General features: G+C 35.1%; 1 protein-coding gene across 2 annotated transcripts in view; it reads right to left on the bottom strand.

Moving 5' to 3' along the window:
• Window positions 1–3,148: 3,148 nt before the first annotated feature.
• Window positions 3,149–25,144, bottom strand: part of CDH12 (cadherin 12) — a 405,814-nt gene continuing 383,818 nt past the window's right edge. For both annotated transcript variants that reach the window (XM_060009645.1, XM_060009644.1), the window contains 4 exons: window positions 15,269–15,390; window positions 11,590–11,707; window positions 7,292–7,543; window positions 3,149–4,381 (listed from right to left, as the gene is read on the bottom strand). In XM_060009645.1, the coding sequence (XP_059865628.1) occupies window positions 3,882–4,381; window positions 7,292–7,543; window positions 11,590–11,707; window positions 15,269–15,390 (992 nt within the window). In that variant the 3' untranslated portion in view covers window positions 3,149–3,881. The remainder of the gene's footprint in view (window positions 4,382–7,291; window positions 7,544–11,589; window positions 11,708–15,268; window positions 15,391–25,144) is intronic.

Genomic DNA, 25,144 nt, shown 5'->3' with positions numbered 1-25,144 from the left:
TAAATGAATTAATGAACTTCATGTAAATGTAACTAGAACTTAAGAGTCAAGAAATTTCAGAGGAAACTTAGATAACACCAAGAGCAACAGATTCATTCTACCAAAGAGAATAGATGACAGGAAGGTTAAGGTGCTGCCTCCGTATGACGTTTCCAGTTAGTGATAGAATTTGGTATAAAAGCAATTTTAGATTATTTCTAGTGTATCACACCACTAGTTCACTCTTTTGTGTTGCTCTAATACTTCTTTGATCACAAAAGTTACATTTTTAAAAAACATATAACATACACATGTTACATAGAATATGTCCACATATATTTCTGTAAAGGTAAACATGCAATGTAATTAAAAAGTTATTAATAGTCACAACCCCCCTGTAAATTCTAAGGAATTTTTATATTGCTTAACTCCTGAATGAAGGCCTGTTACTGTGATATTATAAATAAAAAAGAATCTCAAGTTATTTATAAGTATTGAAATATTAGGACTACTGCTTTCAGTAGTGTGAAAGATATCCCATAATTTTCCAATATATGAGCACAAAAAGACCTCTTTTCACCTTGTCACTTATGTGGTTTCCCGTTTTACATGAAATTATTTCCATTCATGGTTTTTGTTTTGCTTTGTTTTGTTTTTTTCACATTGTTTGTTTGTTTGATGTAAATCAAACACTTTTGGGGGTTTTTTTCTGTTAACATCTGTGTGATTGTTATGGGCTGAATTGTGTCCCCTAAAATTCATATTTTGAAGTCTTGACCATCAGTACCTCAGAATATGACTATATTTGGAGATAGGGCCTTTAAATAGTTAATTAAGATAAAAAGAGGTCATATGAGTGGGCTCAGTATGACTGGTGTCCTTAGAAGAGGAATTAGCCCAGGGGAAAGACCACGTAGAGACATGGAGAAATGACAGCCATGGACAAGCCAAGGACAGAGGCCCTTGGAAGAAACCAACTCTGCAGACATTTAATCTTAGACATCTAGGTTCCAGAACTGCAAGGAAATAAATTTCTGTTTTTTTAAGCCACCCACTCTGGTGGTGCTTTGTTATGGCAGCCATAATAAACTAATGCAGTGGTGTAACAAACATAAAAGATAGAGGTACTAAAAAAAGATGGGGCTTCCCTGGTGGCTCAGTGGTTGAGAGTCTGCCTGCTGATGCAGGGGACACGGGTTCGTGCCCCGGTCCGGGAGGATCCCACATGCCGCGGAGCGGCTGGGCCTGTGAGCCATGGCCTCTGAGCCTGCGCGTCCGGAGCCTGTGCTCCGCAAATGGAGAGGCCACAACAGTGGAGGCCCGTGTACCGAAAAAAAAAAAAAAAAAGATGATTAGTGTGGAGAAAGTAAGACCCAACAATTTCATGTACTTGCTTAGTACCTCAGTCGTGTAGTTTGAAATGACCTGCCCCTCCCAAGTTTTCTTTGTGCCATCATTGCTTCTGATATGTGAATGCATGCAGAGGCAGTCAGATTCTCAGGCAAGGTGCAAGATGCAGTAATTCCTGACAAGAATCATTTTGTCAGCTGGAAGTGATTTGCATATTAACCTTCTTCAAAGGGTCTCACCTCATGGCATACCCAGTCATATTGCTGGGGAAAACCTAGATGTTGACTTAATTTTTGCTCCAGAATGGTTATGACATTTCCAGCTTTTTAAAAATCACATGAATATTTCCCAAAGCAAATTATACTGCGAATTATCACACTACATCAAGATTCTATTGCAGTTCCCAGGGATGAGACAAAGGTGAAGTTGAAGTCGTCAGAGGAGGAAAAGGAATTCAACAGTTGTTCTTGGTAAGGATGACAAGGAGAATCTGCAATTATGAGACACAAAAAGAGCGATGGGAAATGCAGATTCAAATGGCCTAATTGCCACAACATAATTATCAGTTATATATTTTTGAAGTAAGCATTTAATAATAAATAAGACTGAATATAGTTTGCCTATATTATTTATATTTCTACCCATTTTCCCCATGTGTGAAGTTTTACTTTCACACTTTGCAATACAAATATAATTATAAATATTTCATAAACACAGCTGGATATTGATGACGTCTGCAGAATGGATCTATAAATAACTTTTATTTTTCCTATATATTGTTTTAATATTTCAATAGTCACTTGTATATTTATAATATTAAGAAAATATATTATTACCTAAGAGTTAGTTACCTGTTTTGTTAAGTGTATTTCTGGATAGTGTGAAGTTCATTTAAAAGTAATGTAATGAGTGCAGCTTACCTGTCTGCTTATAAAATCTAGTATATCTTAGAAATCTCATCAAATTAAAAAGTAAAAGTTTTTACAGAGAAGGTTTATGGTATCGTTTATATTAGAATTATTGGAGATGATAGCGTAAAGAAGCCACTCTGAGCTCCAATATAATGATATTCACAAAGTTGAAATCCATGTTAGTTAAATAAATCAACTACCAGATTTTTCATTTGTGTTCACTTTAAGAGTTAGTATTTGGTTTGAATTTTCTGAAGTCCCTGATTTTTCATTTGTTTGGTACTACTTAATAAATATTTTTAGACATGCTATAAATCCATTCTGTATTATTTGATAAATATTTTATTTTCTTTGTTCATGAAAGAATCACTAGACTGTAAGAAACTCTGAGAAGCTGTTTATCAATTTCTCTTCCCCTGTTTAAATCAATGACATTTTTTTTCCCCAAAAAAAAGTTTCATAAAAACACAACTTAGGGCTTCCCTGGTGGCGCAGTGGTTGAGAGTCCGCCTGCCGGTGCAGGGAACACGGGTTCGTGCCCCGGTCCGGGAGGATCCCACATGCCGCGGAGTGGCTGGGCCCGTGAGCCACGGCCGCTGAGCCTGCGCGTCCAGAGCCTGTGCTCCGCAACGGGAGAGGCCACAACAGTGAGAGGCCCGCGTACCGCAAAAACAAACAAACAAACAAAACATAACTTAAATTTTATCTATGACTGAAGACTGCAATGATCTGGTGATTTGTTAAAACCAAACTTCCACCCTTCCACACCCTGGCACAATATTAAAACAAAACTAATATTTATTTTAATGTGGAGTTTCAGCCCTGAGGCCTCTCTTTATAAAGAGGATTTTTTTAAATTTTCTTTTTAAAAATTTTATTTCTTTGGAAAACAATGAATATTTTCATGAACACCTTTAATAGGAACCAATATTAAGATCAAACATTGCTTTTAAAATTTGGGACTTACATATTGAATTTGATATTATCACATTTATTTCACTTTTCTCAGAGGGTAGGAAAAACAAATGTGTTTTGGCATACAGTTTAAAAAAGAAAAAAAAAGAGCATTTTAATTATAAGAAGATGGAGTCCAGAAAGTATTCTTCTTTTTTCCTTAAAAGGAATGAGAAGTCTGCGTGTTGCTATTGCTCCTTGACATAAAGACAGTGTCTTTGTTTTATGTCCTCTGTGTCTGAATCCCGCAATGCCATCACAGCAGAGTGTACTCTACACGACTTTAAATGATGAGAGTCTCAATAGGCACTTTAGTGGAATTAAGAAAAATCTAACACTCTTCCACCGTGATGCCACATAGCTATCTTCGTTCTAGGTTGTCACGTCAGTAAATTGTATTTAATAGGCCTGAGCTTGTCTCAGTGTGTTTCCAAAATAACAAAACAAAACCAAGCAAGTACACATTTTAGGAATTACCTTGTGTTGGCAGAATAAACCCAAACTGACAATATGATAAATATAGCAACTTGCTAGAAACCAAATAATCAAAGGAATCTTGTCCTAGAAAGCCCGGTATGTGTGTTTGTGTGTGTGTGTGTGTGATGTGTGTGTAGAAGCGTGATTTCTATTTATGTTCCTTTCTCTTAAATTTCTTTTGTTGGTTGTGTTTTAGCCTTTGCTTCTCCCCTAAGTGACTTTATCAGTTTTATAACTCTCTTCTTCACCAAACATGTCTGCCAAGACTTTAAAGTGCGGTCCCCAGTCTGTTAGATAGGTGTAGTCCTGGTCTGCTTCCATGGTCAGAGATTCTATGGAGCTAAGAGAGTCAGCTACTGATCCATTGCCTTCATAGGCATATGTCGCCAATGAGTCGTATGGTGGGGCGGTGGGGTCCATATCATTTTCCTGTAGCCTTTGATTAATGAAATCCCTTATGTCTGCATTATCTTCCACTGGTGGTCTCTGACGAGGCAAACAGAGAGAGTCTGGTTTTATATCCCTGCGAATTTTGTTATCTTCAATCACTTTTGGGTTTCTCAGAGCACCAATGTCGAAAGCCTGGGTGTCTTCCTCCCCGCCTCCTTCATCATCATAATGGATAACATTGTCTCTGATGTCTTCTTTAGAGGTCATCAAGGTGTCTTTCTTCTTCTGCCTTCGCAGAGCTACATACAGCACAACTATGGCTAGAACAAGACAAAGATTGCAATATGAGAATATGTCAGTCCATCTCGCCATAAAAAATAAAATTGATCAGGGCTGGCTGAGTGTTTTTAATGGTATCCTATTACTTTCAAAGTAAACATACTGTAATCTATAAGGATCATATCTATGTTGACTTTTTTTCATTGTTTAAATTCAATTTCATTCTGGAATTGTAGCTAATATGTAACCCCAGCAAAGTTATTCACAAAATCAAACCATTGTAGCCTTATATTTAACATGTATTGTATTTAAATATCTCAGTGTCAGGTAAAAAGTGTGAGTTACAAAATTTAAAAAGAAAGAAAAGAATGCTTGTTTCAGTCATACAGAGAACTGTATAGTATTGAAATAATAAAACTTGAATATTGTTTGCCCATAGCTAACACTTAGATATTATCCATACCTATATTTCTCAGTTGTTAACATTACTGTATTTATAATGCAATAAACACAAATCACGTGACAATCACTTTTAAATGCAATAAACAAGAAAGAGAGAGAGAAAGAATATTGACTATAAGGGCCTTAGCTTTGCAAATTATGTCAACTAAGACCACAAATTATTTACATTTATGTGTCCTACCATATTGAGATAGTTTCCAAACCAAATGTCTAGTATTCAGGCTACCTTCTTGAAGCAAGATAATATTTTGAAATACTTAATTTATAGACCCTCATTATTGAATAGCTTTGTTCCCCATTAACTCACAACCATCATTACATCAACAGTGTTTATTTTTTTCTGGGAGTAAATAAGCACAGATTCACACCATGAAGTCAGTGCTCAACTTTGCCTGGCATAATACTCTCCTCTCCTCCATAGTGGTGGCAATAGATTGAAAGCCAAAGTGTTTGGTTTACCATAACAGAGTCTGGAAGGAAGACTCTTGTCATAGGATTAGAAAGTAGGAGACTGCATGATGACAAAAGCCCATTTATTCCCTCTTCTTCCAAAATTAAGGAGGAAGACAGAGGAGATATAGGTAGAGCTTCTGTACAACGGGCCTTGCAGAGATGTTTAGCACTCTGCACTCCTTCCAGGCTTTAGGCAAATCTCACTAAAAGCACTATTGTTTGTTCACCCAGAGAGTGTGTGAGACTGTAAACCTCACAGAGAAACCCTGCATATTTATAAAATGGCTTTAGAGTATCTATGGCTGAGAAAGAGACTAGTTAGATGTGCTTGAGGGCCAAATAGAAGTTCCTAAGCACTGCAAGATTCTCACCCTAAAAAAAGACATAAAAAGGGCTAAGAATCTGCTGGAAGATCTAAAGGAGTATGAGACTGGCTAAGGAGATCAAAGAATAGATGGATTTGTAAGCAGACCCCACGGCAAGACTAAGAGTGTCAACATTCCCAGCTGTGTACTAGCAATTCACAGCTAGGAGCAGGGTGGACACTTGGTAAATATCTGGATGAATGAGTGGCAGATGACAGTATGTGATAATGCTAACCTAAGCAACATGAATTGTTACTCTGTAAGAGGGCCAAAGAGGACAAAGGCGAGCATCCAGAATGTACCAAATCATGCCTAGGTGGATATGGAAATCCTCTGGGACTCAGACAGCCCCTAGACAAGAGTATGAAAAAGAAACGCTTGTTTTGAAGTTAAACACCTAATTGATTTTGATCAGCTTCAGTGTGAGAACATTATTTTGCATCTTCCCTTTTAAAGGGGTTTATATCATCAGCACAAACAGATGTCAGATATAATTTATAATTCTAAATTTTAAGGACATAAAGAATACTTTGTTCTACACATCAAGGTTATTTGCATGGAATTAATATCTGCACCATGCAAATTGGACTAGAACTTTACCCTCCAAACCAAAATGAGCTTCTGACTCAGAGAATGTTCTTCACAAATTAGTATATAATGCCTTGTACCATGCTTTACACCCTGGTACATTTTTAAAATTCTATTTTCTAGCCTAGAGATAAAGGTAGGTATGTACATTTGTCAGAATATTTTGGTTAAATAATAAACATGAATATAGAAGCTGATCCCACAGTGCCCAACTGTACTTCTGTTGCAATTTTAATTTAAAGGAATGCTTAGAAAAATAGAAAATCTCTCTTTGCTTTTGTGAATCTGGCAGCGAATGAATAAATGAAATATAGTCAGCTGGACAGAGTTGATGGAAGAGGGGAGCCCCTAAAGTAGGTTTTTATTCTCACAGAGATGTTACAGAATACATTTACTTCAATCCTTTCCCTTTGCTGCACTTCTTGATATTTCACTGTGTTCTGTTCTGTTCTAGTGGGAATGGTTAGAGTTTTTGATGTGAGGAGATCTGAGAAAAGTGGAATAAGAATTGTGTCTGGCCAGCACTTTAGACAGAAAAAAAATTTGGAGGTGCTTTTACCTTCTACTTCTTTCCTGTTCTTTCTCCTTTCTTTCTTTCTTTCTTTCTTTATCAAACTGTTATTTGACAACTACTGTTCATCTAGTATAATTTTAAAGGTTATACAACACTTTATTAGGCAGCGATAATTACTAGGCTGTAAAAAATGAATTTAAAACCGTTGCTGCAAATGAGATATTTGTCATAGAAAAGTTCATCGCAGCAAGTGTCACAAATTGTTATTACTTGAAAATTCTCTAAGGCTTGAACATACTTTTATATTTTTGATGATGTTATTGATTTATTTCTATTGGTATACTTCCATATGGAATAAAATAGAAAATTAATACTCATAATATAATTAACTTTAATAATAATTTATAATTCAGTATAGATAGATAGTCTTCCTTCTATCCAGATGTAGCATCTCAATGAAGAAAAAACTGATTTACATGGTAAAATAAGGAGTGAGATACACAAATAAGGGAGGGGTAGAGAGAGAGAGAGAGAGAGAGGGAGAATATGTGATTAATATTGAAACCAACCTAAGAGTATAACAATGCACAGTAGGATTGCAATCAAAGCCCCGGTGCTAAGTCCTACAGGAAGAAAAATTGCTTCCACGTTACAAGACAGGATGGTACCATCAGAGTCACATCTACAAACTCGAATAGTCATTGTGTTTGTGCTGCTCTGGACAGGATAACTGCTGTCTTCTATTACAACCGGGAGGAAATACAACTCTTGCTGCCTGCGGCTGTATCCATTTCTTCGGGTTTCAATGCCAGCTGTGTTGTCTACAAAACATGACATTTATGATAAGATGGTTACCATGAGTATCACTTGAAATCTTCAAGTTGGTATCTGTTAAACAGTAGGAAGCTCTTCTTGAATCAGTAAAATACATCCATATTTTAATTCTTTCTTTTATCATTATGAAAGCTGCCAAAATGTAATCAAATGTATTCAAAGCAATCCTTAGGAAAAGAAGAAACATTAATCTTGTCTGGTGTACGCATTAAATTTTCTATTCAGAAAGAATAGAAAATTGTTTACAAGACAAGAGTATGTTGTGTTGACAGACTATTTTTTTCTGACATCAAAATCTCACAGAGAAAAAATACTTCAGTGGATGTTTCCTTACATGATTAGAAGAACAAAGATTACAAAGGATGAATCAGTATAACATCTTACCTAAGAAGCTGTTCTTTAAAATTGATAAATATCAATATAATATTTCAGATAAAGCTTGATTTTTTATTTTTCCCTAATCCATATCTATAATACATATATATATGAATATATATATATTTTTTTCACTTTTGCAAAACAGCATAAGAAACATGGAAAGGAAGATAAAATGTGTGAAAAACATCGATTCATTAAAATTTTTAAATATCATGAATTATAATAATCATCACTTTAATATGATCACAAAATTAAATCATTTTAATTTTGATATAATCAACGATACAATATTTACTTGGAATAATCCAAGGCAATAAGAATTTAAAATTTTATATTAGTCCCACTAATATTTCTATTGAAAGTGTTGTTTTGCATGCACTTGTTCTTCTTTTTTTTTTTTTTTGCCGTACGCGGGCCTCTCACTGCTGTGGCCTCTCCTGTTGCGGAGCACAGGCTCTGGACGCGCAGGCTCAGCGGCCATGGCTCATGGGCCCAGCCGCCCCGCGGCATGTGGGACACGGACCAGGGCACGAACCCGTATCCCCTGCATTGGCAGGCGGACTCTCAACCACTGCGCCACCAGGGAAGCCCCATCTTCTTTTATTTCTGTACATAAAAGTGGAATCTTTGTTTTATTCATAACACTATTTCATTTTTTGAGTCTATTGAAGTCACTCCCAGAAACATTTTGCTGTTTTTTAGAAATGTACTAACATTTAGTCCATTGTAGCCATACATGATACCTACTTTGGAATCAGGTAAAATAATTTTAGAAAGATATAGTACTCATTAAAATACAAGTATGTCAGAAAAATGTTACTATATCAATAATATTCCATTCATTCTATTTGTAGATTATAATTTCAACAATGAAAAATTAGGCACCTTCTCTATACCCATTTCAGTAGGAAGCACAAAACTGAGAAAACTTTATGTGATAAGATAGAATTTGGCAGGGAAATATCTATTTTTCATTACACAGAGGATATTTTTAAATTGAGAAACAAAATATAAACCTGCCAAATGTCTATTATAATATTCCCAGTAAGAGTCAGTGGTGTCAGGCACTTGTGTTGACAGTAGAAATAGAAAAATGGGGACTAGTTGAATCAATATTGAAATCTTCAGCCATTGATGGTTGTATACTTGAGTCTGGGGAAAGGAACCGTCAAGGATTAAAGCCTGAAACCTGGGTGAAAGTGATTAATAGAAATAGGAAGTCAGAGTCTCTGGTGTATTTGCACTTAGGGAGCTAGGGGTTTGATATTCTTGAACATGTTATGTCAAAAGGCAGTCTCCCCTTTTTTAAAGATTTATTTTTAACCCAGTATTATTATTGATATGTGACCATATAGCATTCATTATGCTGTCCATGGTGGGGAGAAAAAAGACATATTAAACCTCATTTTCACCCATAAAATGGTTTCCATCAATTGACAGATAAAGAAAATGCGATATATATTGTATATACACACAATGGAATATTATTCAGCCGTAAGAAAGAAGGAAACCCTGCCATTTGTGACTACATGGAAGAACCTGGAGGGTATCATGCTAGTGAAATAGACCAGACAAAGACAAATACTGCATGGTAACACTTATATGCAGAATGTAAGAAAAAAAAAAAAAGCAGAACTTATAGAAATAGAAAGTAGAAAAATGGTTGCCAGGGGCTGGGGGTGGGAGAAATAGGGAGAGGTTGGTAAAAGGATACAAACTATCAGCTATAAGATGAATAAAGTCTGAGGATCTGACATACAGCATGGTTACTGTAATTGATAACACTGTACATTATAACTGAAATTTGCTGAAAGAATAGAACTTAAATGTTCTCACAAATAAAAGAAAGGTGAAAAAAGTGTCTATCCATTTAAACAAAAAAACTTACACTTAAAATATATCAAGATAAAACAGGGGATATGGTAAATGGCATGAGTGGCAAATACATGTTCAGATCATGAAAAAATACTATACTTTGAGGCAAGATGATCTGATTCATATTATTATGATTAATCATATATAGATTCTCCAGCAAAGATAAAATGGTGGAAAATAGTCAATACTTTTGTTCCTGAATGATGTGACCATCTACTTAGTTACCCAAGCCAATGATCTAGAAGTCTTATTAGTTTTCTTCTTCATCATATTTATATATGGAATCTAAGAGATCTAGAATGAAGCTCTATGTATTCTACCTCCAACCACTCACCTCTATCCTCACAGCCATTACCTTAATCCATTGGATTATCCTAATCCAAGACTCTCTCATCCATTTTCTACAATAGTATCAGAAATAGTCTTTTATCCTTCTATTGTCTTTTCCACACTGCATCCAGACTGACTTGCTAAAGTGCAAATCTGAATATGTTAAACTCTTGTGCAAACCTTTCAAAGACTTCTCAGGTCATTGGATTTAAGTTATACACTTTTTAAATGACTTATAGACAGGTTGACCTATGGTTCAGTTTGACTTGGACAGCCCTGTTTTAGATGTGCTGCTCTAATTAAAATGACAAACACTGTCCACTGCTATTCTCAAACATACTCCAGTTTCCATGATAAAACATGTAGTATCCCTACCTATTAGGCCTTTCATAATTGGGACCTTATTTCATTCCCAGCCGTTCCTCACATTAAGTTATTTGATGACGCAAATCTTACTGAATTTCCTTCTGTGACTCTAATTTCCTTCCCCCAAGTATTTGAAGAAAACTAACTTTAACTTTCTCAAAGCATCCTTTGATTCCTATCAATCATCATCATTATATCATCCATCTTATCACTTGCTCATTTGTTCCATAAGCATAGAATCTAGCAAGAATTAGCTTTTTTCTACCCAATATTATGAACTCAGGAGTTTTTATTCCCGATATTATGTCTACAGAAACTTAGAAGAGATAAAATATCTAAAGTCACGGAACAAATAAAGTCAGAACAACTGATCAGTACTTAGCCTTATTATATCTAATCCAGTGTCCTTTATATTTTTGTAGATTTTGGTAGCAGCAGACGTGATAATATTAGTATTAGTGATAGTGATGGCAGTGGTGGCAGAAATGTAAGTGTAGTTATGATGGCAGAGGTGGTAGCTAAAATTACCTTAAAGGTAATAGGTTTTAGGCATTGTGTTAAAGGATTTGCATACATTATTGTATTTAATAAATGAACCATGAGGTTAATTTAACTATGAGGTTGAAATTCTTTAGTATAATTTAATATATCGATAATCTGCCATTAAGTAGTAATGCAGTGGGAGTGAAAACCTATATCATTCTCATTACAAAGCCTGTATTCTTGACCTGTGCCATACCATGTGTTATTCAAATAAAACAGTTACTTGTATGTACAAACAGTGCATGTAGAACAAATGATATATTTAAAACATGAAAAGTATTCAATTTCCCAGATAACCTATTGTTTGTTTGACTCATTAAGGGAATGTCCATATTATAAATGGAAGTAATTTGCCTCATTAGATATAGTCTATATAGGTTAACATTTCGTTTACTGCTAGCCATAAAATTCTGTATTTCTTATATATGCATTTCTATATTTTATGAGCTTGAGTGCTTTTAGGAAGAGCATGGATTTCTACCTTTGTGTCCTTTTACAAGGTTGCATGATAAAAGGTAAATTTTTATGTGGTTAAACTTACTTCTGAAGTCACGAACTGTAAAATTTGGTTTGATGGCAGCTTCAGGTGATAATTTAAAGGAGAATTGCTGCCCAGCAGGTGAAAGATCTCGGTCTGCAGCGCTGACTATCTGAATTATCTGAAACAAAGTTGAGATGAGACTTGAAATCAGTCATCAGTTTCAAAGGGAACTCTACGCACCAGGCTAATAAGTTTATTTAATGAAACATGCAAGTAAACAGAAATGATATTTTTCGAATTCATATCAGTAGGCCAATTACTTACAAATATTTTTTATAAACAAGTAGCTAAATATTTACAGTTTAATAATAGCAGGTACAAGTATAGGGTATGGGCTAATTCCAAATCGATATCTACATAACTAAAAAGGTTAATGCCATTGAAAATTCTCACTAATAAGCAAAATAAAATTAAAATGTACTGGCTTGCATTTTAAATTACATGAAATAAATGCTTTCTAACCTGATTATTTAAAAGTCCTTGCAAAGCAAAATTTTAGTATCATTATGTTTGTGAGAATGAGTTTTATTTTCATAACTAAGTAAAATGATGAGAAAGAGATACACAGGATGTAGATCCGTTTTTGTTGTTATGTTTCTTTTCCCCCAGTGGATAAGATACAAATTGTGTTTTCATAGAATTTTTTTTCTTAAGAAGTAAGTATGACTAACCTTGTTTCAAAATTTTTCCTAAATTGTTCCCATAAGTGTGTAATCTAAGTAGTTAAAATTCTGATACTTCAGTGAGATGCCCTTAAGAATTTGGAGGTTAACTTCCAAGGGCCAAACTATGAAACTGATAATTCACTATATATGTAAGTAAATCAGAATGGCTTTGAGGTATTTATTTATTAACATATCCAATGGTTTTGCATCAGGAAGAATTTCAGGAAGTGTGTGCCAAAGAGGATAAAAGCAGTGTGCTGCTCAGGTGACCACACTCTTAGACTAAGTTTGAATTTGCCAGAGGAAGACCTTAGATTTCAAGTATGACATTCTGCTCCCAGCGGGCAAAGCCTGCATCCTGTACTCTTAGATTGATGCCATTAAACATGTCAGTTATTTACCCCTTTTTGTTTTTATTCCATGGTTGAAACCCAGTCTTATGACTATGATCTACCTTCTCATATAGCTGTGTGTGCTCGTAGGCACACACAGAAACACACAGGAACACACAAATGTATACACTGGGGCTTCGAGTGTCTAGTGCAGTACTAGTAGTTTGTATTTTGACAATGGGTCCTCTAATGAGAAATTCAGTTCCCTATTTTAGTGTAAATCAGTCACACAGGATCTATTTAGTCTTTAGAATTGTCATGGATTCAACACCGAAGGCTAAATATGGCAATTTAGTCAAATAATTACCATACAGACCCTGTAAAACTTCAACTTTCCTTCACATGTGCTCAGACTACTATATCTCACCCCTAAAATTTGTTTAAATTTTTGGGAATTAATTTGTGAAGTTCTGTTTTGTTTTGCCTTTGCTATCAACTAGCACAATTATTTACTAAATTAACATCAAAACTTATCAAGAACATAACTTTACAATGAAGAAACATCCTTTAAAACAGCATACGGAGATGAAATTCTTGGTATAAACTGGTACTTATCTGTAATTGACACTTGAGAGTTATTGCCCTAAGTAAAACAACTCCCATACTTCATTGGTTCATCATATAAATCACTATTGATTTATATAGCATCATCTTTCTTTTCTCTTACTTCTTTTGAAGATAGATAGACACACAGATAGATAGATAGATAGATAAATAAGCCATACATACATATATACATGCATGCATATTCAATTATAGTCCAGAAGAGATAGATAGTTCCTATGCATAGTTTCTAGACAAGGGTCAGGATGGCTGGGGTCAAAAGCAGAAAATGCTCATATACTACATTTCAGACATTTCAGGGTTATGTTTTGTATGTAAATAAGATGCAGAATGCCCCAAAAAAGAGCTTCCAATGTCCCCACAGATTCCTTACCACTTTGTCTAAATATAAGAAAATCAAGTTATCTCTAATAACTTCTACTATTCCCAACTTTTTAAACTCTTTAATTTACTGGAGAAACATAGAAGCATTAAATAGAGTTCTATTTCCAAAAGGCTTTCCTTAGTGCATTACAAAATTCTGATTGCTGTGAAATCATTAACGTTTCTAAATTACCTAAAAATAACGGATTGGATTTCTGGGGTGGCAGTAGAAGGCTCTGAAAAGTGGAGAATAGCTAAATTGTAGAATTTTGGTAAACCTCTTATAACTCTGCAAATAACCACTTCAGGTTATTTATTTATGTAGCATCTACTATTTCAGACAATAAATCAGGCACTGGGTTTACCCCATGTAAATTTTGTATGTATTTAAAGTGATAAAGCATTAAAACTTTAAAAAAATGTATTTCTGTGTCTATTCAAAATTAATGATTCAAATTTATCACTTGGTAAAATATGACTAAGTCATACTGTAATAAAGTTAATACTTTCCCCAAATTATCAAAAGCAGTAATAGAGAAGCACAGTCCACTAGAAGTTGCTGTACTGATGGAAATACTCTACATCTATACTGATAAATACGGTAGCCACCCATCTCATACAGCTACTGAGCACTTGAAATGGGGCATGTGTGAATGAGAACATATACTTTAACTTTTATTTAATATTAATTTAATACCTATAAGGCTAGTGAACATCACAGGGTTAGAACTATGGGACAAATATTCCATGAAGCAGTAGAAAACATTCAAATTGAAACAAATACTAGATAGTATAAAAGGAACTTTTTCAATAAAGATACCATTTTAAATATTGAGATATTTCTTCAAGTAAGAATTAAAACTTCAAATTTACTTAAATGAGTAGTTATGCTATTTAAAGGTAATTGAAGTAGACAGCAAAGCAAAGCATACTGATGTATTTTTCTTTTGGAACCTAGGTATACAATATTGGATTAATTATATTCTTGTTTCATATCACACTCTTAGCATTTGCTCATGCCTGGTTCCTATTATATTATATTATGTTATATTATATCATCATATTATATATTCACTCATTCATTTATAATAGTGTAGAAAAAAGCTAGCTACCCACCATGATCCACATAAACTCTAGGATTTTGACGATAACGTTTATCAACTATATGGTCCTTCCTCATATCCTCTCCCCACTAGAACCTCCCTCCATAGCAATACTTAATAAGAAAATGTAATTCAGATATTTTGAATAACCCAGATGCTCTACTCAAGGCCACCAGAGAAAGCTTTCCATTTTTCAAGGGCTTAAGAATTTTTATGCACCCTTCATAAAAGCATGTGAGCAAAGCAAGAAATACTATAGAAGAATGTAGTCTAAAGTTTCTTGCTTCCTAGATTTATAGTCACAAGGTCTTTAGAAATTCCACAGTATACAAATGGAAAACAGCAGAATCTGCAATCCTAGAACTTTTAGTTATACAAAGAATATTCACTAGGCCATTATCATACCATACCCTGTGGTATTAACTCCACATCCAAAATATACCATTAATTCAAAAGAATTTACTATCTTTTATGGTTTCTTTTATGAAGACATAAGATCCATGTGTGTATATTCATGCAAGGTCATATAACCCAGAACACATGCATATAGTGGGTGTTTATACACTCTTAATTAACAATATTGATAAGATACCTGTCCTGGTTTGGCATTTTCACACACAGCTGTCTCATATGGCACAGATATTTCTGGAGGAAATTCATTGACATCTAGGACATTAATTAATATGTTGACTCTGCTGGTTAATAATGGGTTACCTGTTAAAAACATAAAAGCAGAAAAGATGATTACAAAATCTGATCAGTTATTGCTCTTATAGTAAACAGCAATAACATTTTTAAAAATCAGCATTCTTATGGAATCCAAATGACCTTTTCTTTACGGGAAGCTGAGGCACTGTGCCAAATATAAATGATGAAAAGATGGATTTACAAGCAGACAATGCTATATTTAAAACAGATAACCAACAAGGACCTACTGTATAGCACAGGGACCTCTGCTCAATATTTTGTAATAATCTAAATGGGAAAAAAATTTGAAAAAGAATAGATACATGTATATGTATAACTGAATCACTTGACTGTACACCTGAAACTAACACAACATTGTTAATCAAATATACTCCAGTAAAAAATAATTTTTTTAATTATAAATAAAAGATGAATGCTGGCGCTATCAATGTCACGCTGTCAGAGCACCAGCTTTGCACTATACCAGTATTTATCCCTGAAAATCAACACCAAAGTTAAGGTCAAACATTTAGCTGGTATTTCATCACAAGTGTAGCCATCATACCAGGATTAGTTCACAGGATCAATCATCACTAATAGTGATATTTTTCACTGGATAAAACATATGTTTTTCCATGTTGTGTCTATAATTTTATTGGGTAGTATCATCTACATATTTAAATAACTCTCTCAAAATGATTCCTCCAAAAAAGGATGATAAACTCCAAGAGTGAAGGAGAGATTGCTTTGCATAGACGAAAATTAAAATAAATTTAAGGAAGTAGAAGTAAGAGATAGATTGTGGAAAACTAAGAAGCACCCTGAAATTACTTGCTGGTGATAACAAAGAATAAACAGCCTTTCCTTCTTGAAATATCAAAAAAATTAGTTTGAAAAATTATCTCTGCCAAAATTCCGTCACAATTTTTAGCCTCAGCCTGTGATATATTACCGGCCTCTCTGTCATTTGCTGAAGAAGCCCAGAAATAATTAAACTAATAAGGCATAACATAATGCACATCTTTCAACTTATTTATTTTACCTAATGAAGTTATACAGATGGATAAAGGGCCCCAAATTGTCAAAGGATCTTGTCCGAAGTCACACATCTAGAGGGATGGGGAGTTAATATTCAAACCCAGGACTATGGAAATCCAAATATTATGTTCATTCCACCAGACCTTTTTAAATGATTGGTTATTGTGTTAGATTCTTCATCTGCAGTGCCACTGAAGATTCATAATGTTAGGATTCTTATAGATCTCTATCTGGATGCTTTTAAAGAATGAATACAAATCTCACCACATGACTGATTCTGACAAGCTTACAATATTCTGCTGTGCTAAAATTTATCTAAAAATATAAAATACACCATCAGCCGTAGCTTAAGAAATGTTCACATATTCATATATGACACAGTGAAATCCAACATTGTGTACCAGTACAGGCACAGATAACATAAAGGGAAGAGAAATGGTATATTTTGTAATATAGGTTGTGTTTATAGAAGGTGTATTGGTAATCTTGGAGAAGGATGCAAAAAATATCTATTTATTCAAAAATTAATATTGGTTACATGGCACTATCTTATCTGGTAGAAAAGGTTTGGCTCAGTTTTCACAAGTTACTTAATCTTTCTTCAACTCGTGATATTAATAGGTGCTAATTCATAAGTTTTTTAGTTTGTTGTATTAAATGAGTGTTCTACAGAATGTTAGATTAGTTTTGGTAAGTTATCATTACTCTTATCACCAACTGTAATTTGTGGAGATGATCTAGCTCATCTTCTGTTATTGATATCAAGTACTCATATATCATAAAATACAGATAAAATCAACAATTTGGTTCATTTTCCTAAACAAACTATAAATTCTCAAAAACTACAGCAAAATCAATGCCTAATACTTCATAATACTTATAATGTACCCATATTCTAAGACACATTTCACAGGTAAGCTCATTTAGGTTTCACAGGCAACTCTAATATAAAGACCATTATTATCCCTTATTGTATATGGAACTCTGAAGAACGGAGGAGGAATGTAACTCTTCCAAAAATTCCAAGTTAAAAGTGGTAAGATGGGTTTTGAATCCAAGTGTTCTAGTTTCAAGTCCATGCTCTTAAACTCTATTATATATTAACCTATTCAACCTCTGTACAATGTACAAATCAGCCTCTACTTCCTATTTTACTTGGTACATAATTTACAAGTCCCAAGGACATATGAAGAAGAAAGTGTTTTTTTCCCCTCAGGATTATAGTTTTATTTTAAGTTAGTGTGAGGATGGGGCAAGACTTCTCTCAAAATTATGTTTATAGTACAGATTTAATTTTATAATGTATAAATATGTTATTAATTCAAGCTTATTTTTACCCTTGAAAAATTCCCTTTTGGTAGTTTTAAATATTTATCCTCCTGCAATATAGATTTGAACATCTGTCCCAATGAGTACTATGGTTCAAAATATGATCAGTATTGTAACATCTTATTATTAAAAGTGTTTCTCAAAGGTGTGCTTTTGGTATTTTAGCTAAGGCAAATATTTTGTTGTGTGAGATTTTCCTGTGCACTGTAGGATTTGTAGAAATACTGAATTTTAAATGTCACTAGTCATCACTGTGGAAATTACAAAATAAATGCCCAAACAAGAATAGAGGAAAAACTATAATAACAACAAAGACAAGTTATTCATACTGTTGAAAATGAGTGATGGGTTTATGGGTTTCATTATATAATTCTCTCTTCTACTGCATATTTGTAAAACTTTTTATAGTTAAATGTTTAAAAGTGTCACCTTATATTTGTAAATCTGTCTGGGTACATAGTAACATTTCTGTTTGACAACTACTATACTCAAGCAAGCATTGATCTTTTCACAAAGTAATATATTTATTAGAGTAATATATATATATATATGTTTTCATTTATAATTCATTAAATTATGTGAAAAATTAATGACTTATTTCCTTTCTGACTCATCTAATCTTTGAAAGAGCAATGACGAAAGTTGTTTAAACTTGATTTGGCATGAGCATTATTATCTGAATCTTTGCCAAATTAGAAACTAGTTATCATTGAATACTTAGAAAGTAAATTCAATTATGAACTTTGAAATATTAAATAACCAAAATCTTACACAATTAAATGCTGTGTTCTTAGTAGTCAAGCCATTTAAACTCCAATTATCACTGACCCATGTTGTTTATATTGAATAACTAGCTTATTAATAATTTTGGGCTCAGATAAATAATCGATAACTAATTCTATTTTTGTCCCTCATGGCTTCAAGAATGTTTTGTTAGATCTTCTTTCTTTATCCTTGGTGATATCTCAATCAGATCCCATAACTTTTTGAGTCAATTTGAGTTAGAACTGCCTTATTAGTAGTATTTTAAAGCATGGCTTAAACTAAGAAAATAAAAAAAATTAAGGCCAAATTATGAAAATCAATAATAAAGGAGTAGTGAAATACCATAAGTGAAATACATATTATAAAATAATATTATAAATTTATGTCAAGAATTTAGTTGACATAGATGAACTGGACAAATTCCTAGGAAGACATAAATTGTCATACTGACCCCAAAATTAAAGAGAAAATCTTAATAGACCTACAACAAGTGGAAAAAATTAAGCTGTAATTAAAAATTTCCCCATCAAGAAAAAGTCATGCCTTCATGGCTTCACTGAGAAAGTCTATCAACTACTTATAGACCACATAATATCAATTCTTTGCAAACCCTTTCAGAAAATAGAGGAGAAAACACCAGCTTATTTGTTGTTTCTTAATGCCAAAAGTCAATTTAAAACATCAGAAAAAAAACAAAGCATGGGGCTTCCCTGGTGGCGCAGTGGTTGAGAATCTGCCTGCTAATGCAGGGGACACAGGTTCGAGCCCTGGTCTGGGAAGATCCCACATGCCGCGGAGCAACTAGGCCTGTGAGCCACAGCTACTGAGCCTGCGCATCTGGAGCCTGTGCTCCGCAACAAGAGAGGCCGCAATAGTGAGAGGCCTGTGCACCACGATGAAGAGTGGCCCCTGCTTGCCACAACTAGAGAAAGCCCTCGCACAGAAACGAAGACCCAACACAGCAAAAATTAATTAATTTATTAATAATTAAAAAAAAAAAAGCATGGACTAATATCACTCATGAACACAGGTACAAAAATTCCTTAACAAAATATTAGCAAGTTGATGCCAGAAGCTTATTAGAAAACTAACGTATAATGACCAAATAACATTTATCCTATGGATGAAAGGTTAGTTTAACATCTAATAATAGTCAATGTGATATATCATATTAACCGAAGAAAGAACAAAAAAATCACATAGCCATCTCAATAGACTCAGCATTAGCATTTGAAAAAATTTATCCATTCATGATTTTATAAAAAATTCTCAACACGTAATGAATAGAAGGCAACATCTTCAACCTGACATAGTCCATCTATAAGAAAACCATAGCCAGTATCATACTCAGTGGTAAAAGGCTAAATATTTTCTCTTTAATATTGAGCACACGGCAAGAATGTCTGCTCTGACCACATATTGACCATTGCACTAAAGGGTTTATCCAGTGCAAACAAATAAAAATAAAAATTTAAAAAGTATTAAGATTGAAAAAAAAAAGTATTTTTTATCAAAAAATGACAAGACCCTGTATGGAGGAAACCCTAAAGAATCCACAAAACACTTATAGATCAAATCAAGTATATTAAGGCTGTGGGATAAGACAGCAATATAAAAAAAGGCCATTTTATACCTAATATACTAGCAAAGAAGAAACTGACATAGAACTGAGAAAAATTCAATTCACAATAGAATCAAAGATAATAAAATATTTAGGAATAAATTTAGCAAAATAAAGGTAGGACTTATAAACTGAAATTCACAAATCATAGCTGAGAGAAATAAAATGGATTGCTGATGGAAAGGATCACTGGCAGAAACACAGAGTTGTATAGTCATTTTGGAAAATACATTGGAATTTTCTTTAAACCTTAAACATGAACTTATAAGCCAACAACTCCACTCCTAGGTCTCTCCCCAAGAGAATGAAATGAATGTCCACAAAAAGCCTGTATATGTGAATATGTACATGGAAATATTATGCATATAGTCCCAAACTGGGAACAATTCTAATGTCTATCTTTTGGTGAATAGATAAACCGTGGCATATCCATACAATAAAATTATTCAACAATAAAAAGGAACAAAACAGTGATACGTGCTACAACAACATGACTGAACCTCAATTATATTATGCTTCATTGATAAGAAAAGAAGGCTGGCATCACTCCTTACTTGGAGTTTAATTAGCCGCAGAAAGTAAAATGTTTCAGTGCCTTTGGGTTTCTGAAGTACAAGAGCTTTCTGAAGATTCCAGCCCCCAGCTGTCAAGTCTTCCAGACTTCCTGGGGCAGATATTAAGATGAATTATTTTAGAATTCCTGACCCAGAGCTTCCCTGGTGGCACAGTAGTTAAGAATCTGCCTGCCAACGCAGGGGACATGGGTTCGAGACTTGGTCCGGGAAGATCCCACATGCTGCAGAGCAACTAAGCCCATGCGCCACAACTACTGAGCCTGCACTCTAGAGCCTGCGAGCCACAACTACTGAGCCCATGTGCCACAACTACTGAAGCCCGCATGCCCTAGAACCCATGCTCCGCAACAAGCCACTAAAATGAGAAGCCTGTGCACCGCCGTGAAGGGTAGCCCCCGCTCACCACAACTAGAGAAAGCCCGCGTGCAGCCACAAAGACCCAACGCAGCCAGAAATAAATAAAAATAAAATAAATAAATTTATTTTTTTTAAAAAAAAGAATTCCTGACCCAGAGAAATTCCATTGTAATTTGTTATGCAGCAATAGATAAAAAATCCCTAGTGATAAGAAATATTAAAATATATACTAAAAGGAAAGAAGGGTTCTAACTATGGGGCTGCAGCTGCAATGGGCTCCTCAGGGCACATTGGCCGTTGTGCCAGGAACAGCATTCATTTCCAGGGGCCACGCAGGAACTTTGCCCCAGGGGTCTGCTGCTGGGGGTGGAACTCCCATTTGGTTCCAGGTCTGCACTTCCAGCAAGGCTTCTACTTCCAAGGAGACTGTGAGGCAGCTATCAGCTCCCACAGTCCCCAGGCCTCCTGGAATGGCGTCACCACCCTTTGGAACCACATGTCACCCTGTCCTGACTCGCAGGGCCTCTGAGCCCACCTACCTGCCCTCTGTGGCTGTAGGTTGGGAATGGGTTGGGGTCTTCTGGGACACGGAGACTGGCCTGGGGGGACTGACTAACAAGTCCCAGGAGGTTGCTGGCAGTTTCTGGAGCTCCCTTTCCCCATCATCAGCAGATGGAGATCACAGCTACTCCCAGGAGTCTCAGTCTAAGTCAGCCCCTGCCTGGGAGCTCCTGGCCCCACTTCAAAGCCTGAACCTTGGACAGCCAGTCGTTGCCGGTGGCATCTGCATGGACAAGGTGTGGTCAAGCCAGAGGCCGCGTGGGTCTTTGATATCCTGCTCCCCTGCACACAGGCCCACTGCCTGGGGTGCTGGTGCCTTAGCAGAAGGGCTGACAGGTCTTCCCTCTGGACTTCATTAAGCCTGTTCCAGCGTCCAGTCCATTCCAGCTACATCATGCCCAACATACTCCGGGTGAGCACAGAGGTTGAGAAGAAGCAACTTACCAGGAACTCCAAGGCCCAAATCAGCAGGATGGGATGCCTATAAAGCTACTCACAATTTATTCATTAACTATGTACATATCTATGTGTTCCAGAGAGTATAATAAACCATAGGCGTCAATGAGGTATAAGATAAAGTCCCTGATACTAGGAAGTTCACATCTGAGAGGATTCCTATATAAATAGATGAAATACAATATAGTCCATGAGGTCAATAAAATAACATTTTCAATGTAAAAATGTTTCTTATTTTTAAATTCCAATTTTGATATGTGATGTTAAAATTTTCTGTACATATCTAAAATATAATTTTTATCCAAATTTCAACCATTAGGTGAAAAGCTCATCAAGTGGTTTTAATTTCTGGAGAAAAATCAGATACTAATTAAGGAAAAAAAAAGCCTGATATTGTTTTGTATGTGATTTTGATAGAGCAATTTTACTGGTTTAAACTACTCCTAAATAGTTTGATTATGGTAGTATACCCATAAGCAGTTGAAAGTTTAAAATAAAATATAAACTATAACAACTTGGATTCTATTATATTGACACATCATATAATAGTGAGAAAAATGGTATCATTTCTAAATTAAGTCCATGACTATAGTGGTGTTAATGATTATTATTTCCATGTATACAACACATTGAAGCCTTTATAAAATGGTTGAATATTTATAAGTGCTTCTTTCTTCAAAGTATGTGTTACTTTTCTGCATTATAAGTACTAGTAAATTGTTGCCAATACTAGTATAAATCAAAGATACCTTTCTTAGAGAATACAAAATATTGATAGTTTCATATAGTTACTCAGGGAAATATTAAATAGTACATAAACTACCTAGACTCATACATGCAAAGTAACATATTCATGAAGTGTAAGAGAAAGGCAATTATTTGAGAAAAAATAGGAAAAAATAATGTCTTCAATCCATAATTGAAACCAATGGTTTTATTTAGTCCTCAGAAGTCAACTACACTCTCTGAGTATGTACATGTCTTCATAGTAACATTAAGCTGTTTTATTTCCACAAATCCATGCTAATATTTAGAGAATTTAGCACACTGGTTCCAACATCAGTATCTATTAGATGACCTAGGTATCTTGTTTAAAATGGAGAGTTTCTTGGCAATAATCCCAGAAATTCTGATTCAGTATGTCTTGAATGGGGTCCAGGAATACTGTCCCAGGTGATTCTGATTCAGGTAACAATTAAGAAGTTGAAGAACAGTAGTAAAAAAGAAAGGGCCAACCTGCATGCCTATTCTCAAATGTGCATATGACTTACAGTGCCCTTTTGAAAAAAGACTGGCCAGATTAGAAAGAAATGTCTGCGGCTCAAACACTGCAGAGAATCCAGACTCACTCTTGTCTCTTGATCCTGATGAGGTTAACCTCGGTCACCCAGATGGATACAATGTAACCCAGCCAGTGCTGGTTTACAGGAATGCAGGTCCCTTGCATAACTACCTTCCAGACTCACCAGATGCGGAAAGTTGGAGAAGTGATATATGTCTCTTTGGACATATGCTGAGCTAGGGACATATAGTAGAAACAGCAGAAATGAGGATGGGCTCAAAAACCCACTTAAAAAACTTTGTAATTTCTCCATGTGGTATTTAAGGCTCTGTTTGATAAGGCCTCAGGCTTCCTTTCTTTTCTTTCTTTCTTAAAAATGGAGATATAATTGACATACAACATTATATTAATTTAGGTGTACAACACAATGATCTGATATTTGTATCGATCTTGAAATGGTTGCCTGAAGCAGGGGTGCGAGGTGTGCAAAAAGTAAATGTGATCAAAGTGTACAGACTTCCAGTTATAAAATAAATAAGTCCTAGGGATGTACTGTACAGTATGGTGACTGTACCTAACAATACTATATTCTATATGAGAATAGAGAGGAGATCTCAGGCTCCCTTTCTGAATGCATTTTCTTTAGCCTTCCCTACTCATTCTGGGCACCAATTGCACCACCTTACTTGTAATTTCTCATCTGGACATGAGCTTTAATACCTCTCTGCCTTTGCTTAAGATGTTTCCTCAACCTAGAATACCCTCCTTTCCTCCTTTTCAGTATCTTCTTCATCTTTTAAAGACTCAGCTCAAATGATAATTCCTGTGTGACATACTATGCTTATGTCTTCAAAAATAATTATTTTAATTATTTTTTATCTTACAGCACTTTGCATTTTGGTTGCATACTTATGAATTCAACCAGATTGTTGTCTTTTTCACAAAATTTTCAGGCCTAGTAGTTAAGTAATATGGTCTCTAAACTTTCTTCACTTTTTGAAAGACTTGTCTAGTTGTCAAGAAACACATCAGGTAGGCAACTTTCTCAAATGGCTCCCAAGAATCCCCACTTCCTGATACCCACATGAGTTACCTCCATGTAATTCTTTGCCCTTAAGTGTGGTCTGGATCTAGTGACTTGCTTCTACTAAACAGAATGGGGGATCAGCGATACCGCTGATGTCAGAAACGACATCTTATCACTTTTGCAGGGGAGCAGAACTCTACTTCAACAGGATAAATCCAGGGAGTCATCTGACTCCTGCAACTCCTTCTTCTTCCCGTCTTTTTTCTCTGCTGATGCCAAGGCTGAAGCAGCAGCAAGAGCTGCAGATCTGCCCCGTGGAGACGGGCACGCTGGCCAGATGGCTGATACCCTGAGCAGTGACTGATATCTTCAGGGTTTTTTCCTTTCAGCTCACAGGTGACCTTGCTGAGTCAGGCTGTCATCCACCTCCTTGATGCCCACACTGTCCAGGATCTTCTTTATGTCTTTGACAAAGGCATTGCCACTAAGGGCAGCCAGCAGGGAGGAGGCCATATAGTGTCGGTAGGCAAAAATCTTTCCATATACAGGGAAATTATCAAAAAGGATCCTTCACAATAAAATCATTAGGAACTCTTGTAGCTTGAGTCTTATCTAGTAATTAACACTTATTGGATAGAGATAGCAATCTACCTACCTACAACCCTGGTACACACATAATATTGCACACATATTTCCCTATTCTCATACTTTGAGTCTGTATTTTATTTCTAAAATGCAAATGCACTATAGATTTCTAATAGGTAAGCAGT

The sequence above is a fragment of the Delphinus delphis genome, chromosome 3 (genome assembly GCF_949987515.2).
Source record: "Delphinus delphis chromosome 3, mDelDel1.2, whole genome shotgun sequence".
Taxonomy (NCBI): domain Eukaryota; kingdom Metazoa; phylum Chordata; class Mammalia; order Artiodactyla; family Delphinidae; genus Delphinus; species Delphinus delphis.
Note: the sequence above shows the minus strand (reverse complement) of the source record. Positions and strands in the feature narration are given on the sequence as shown.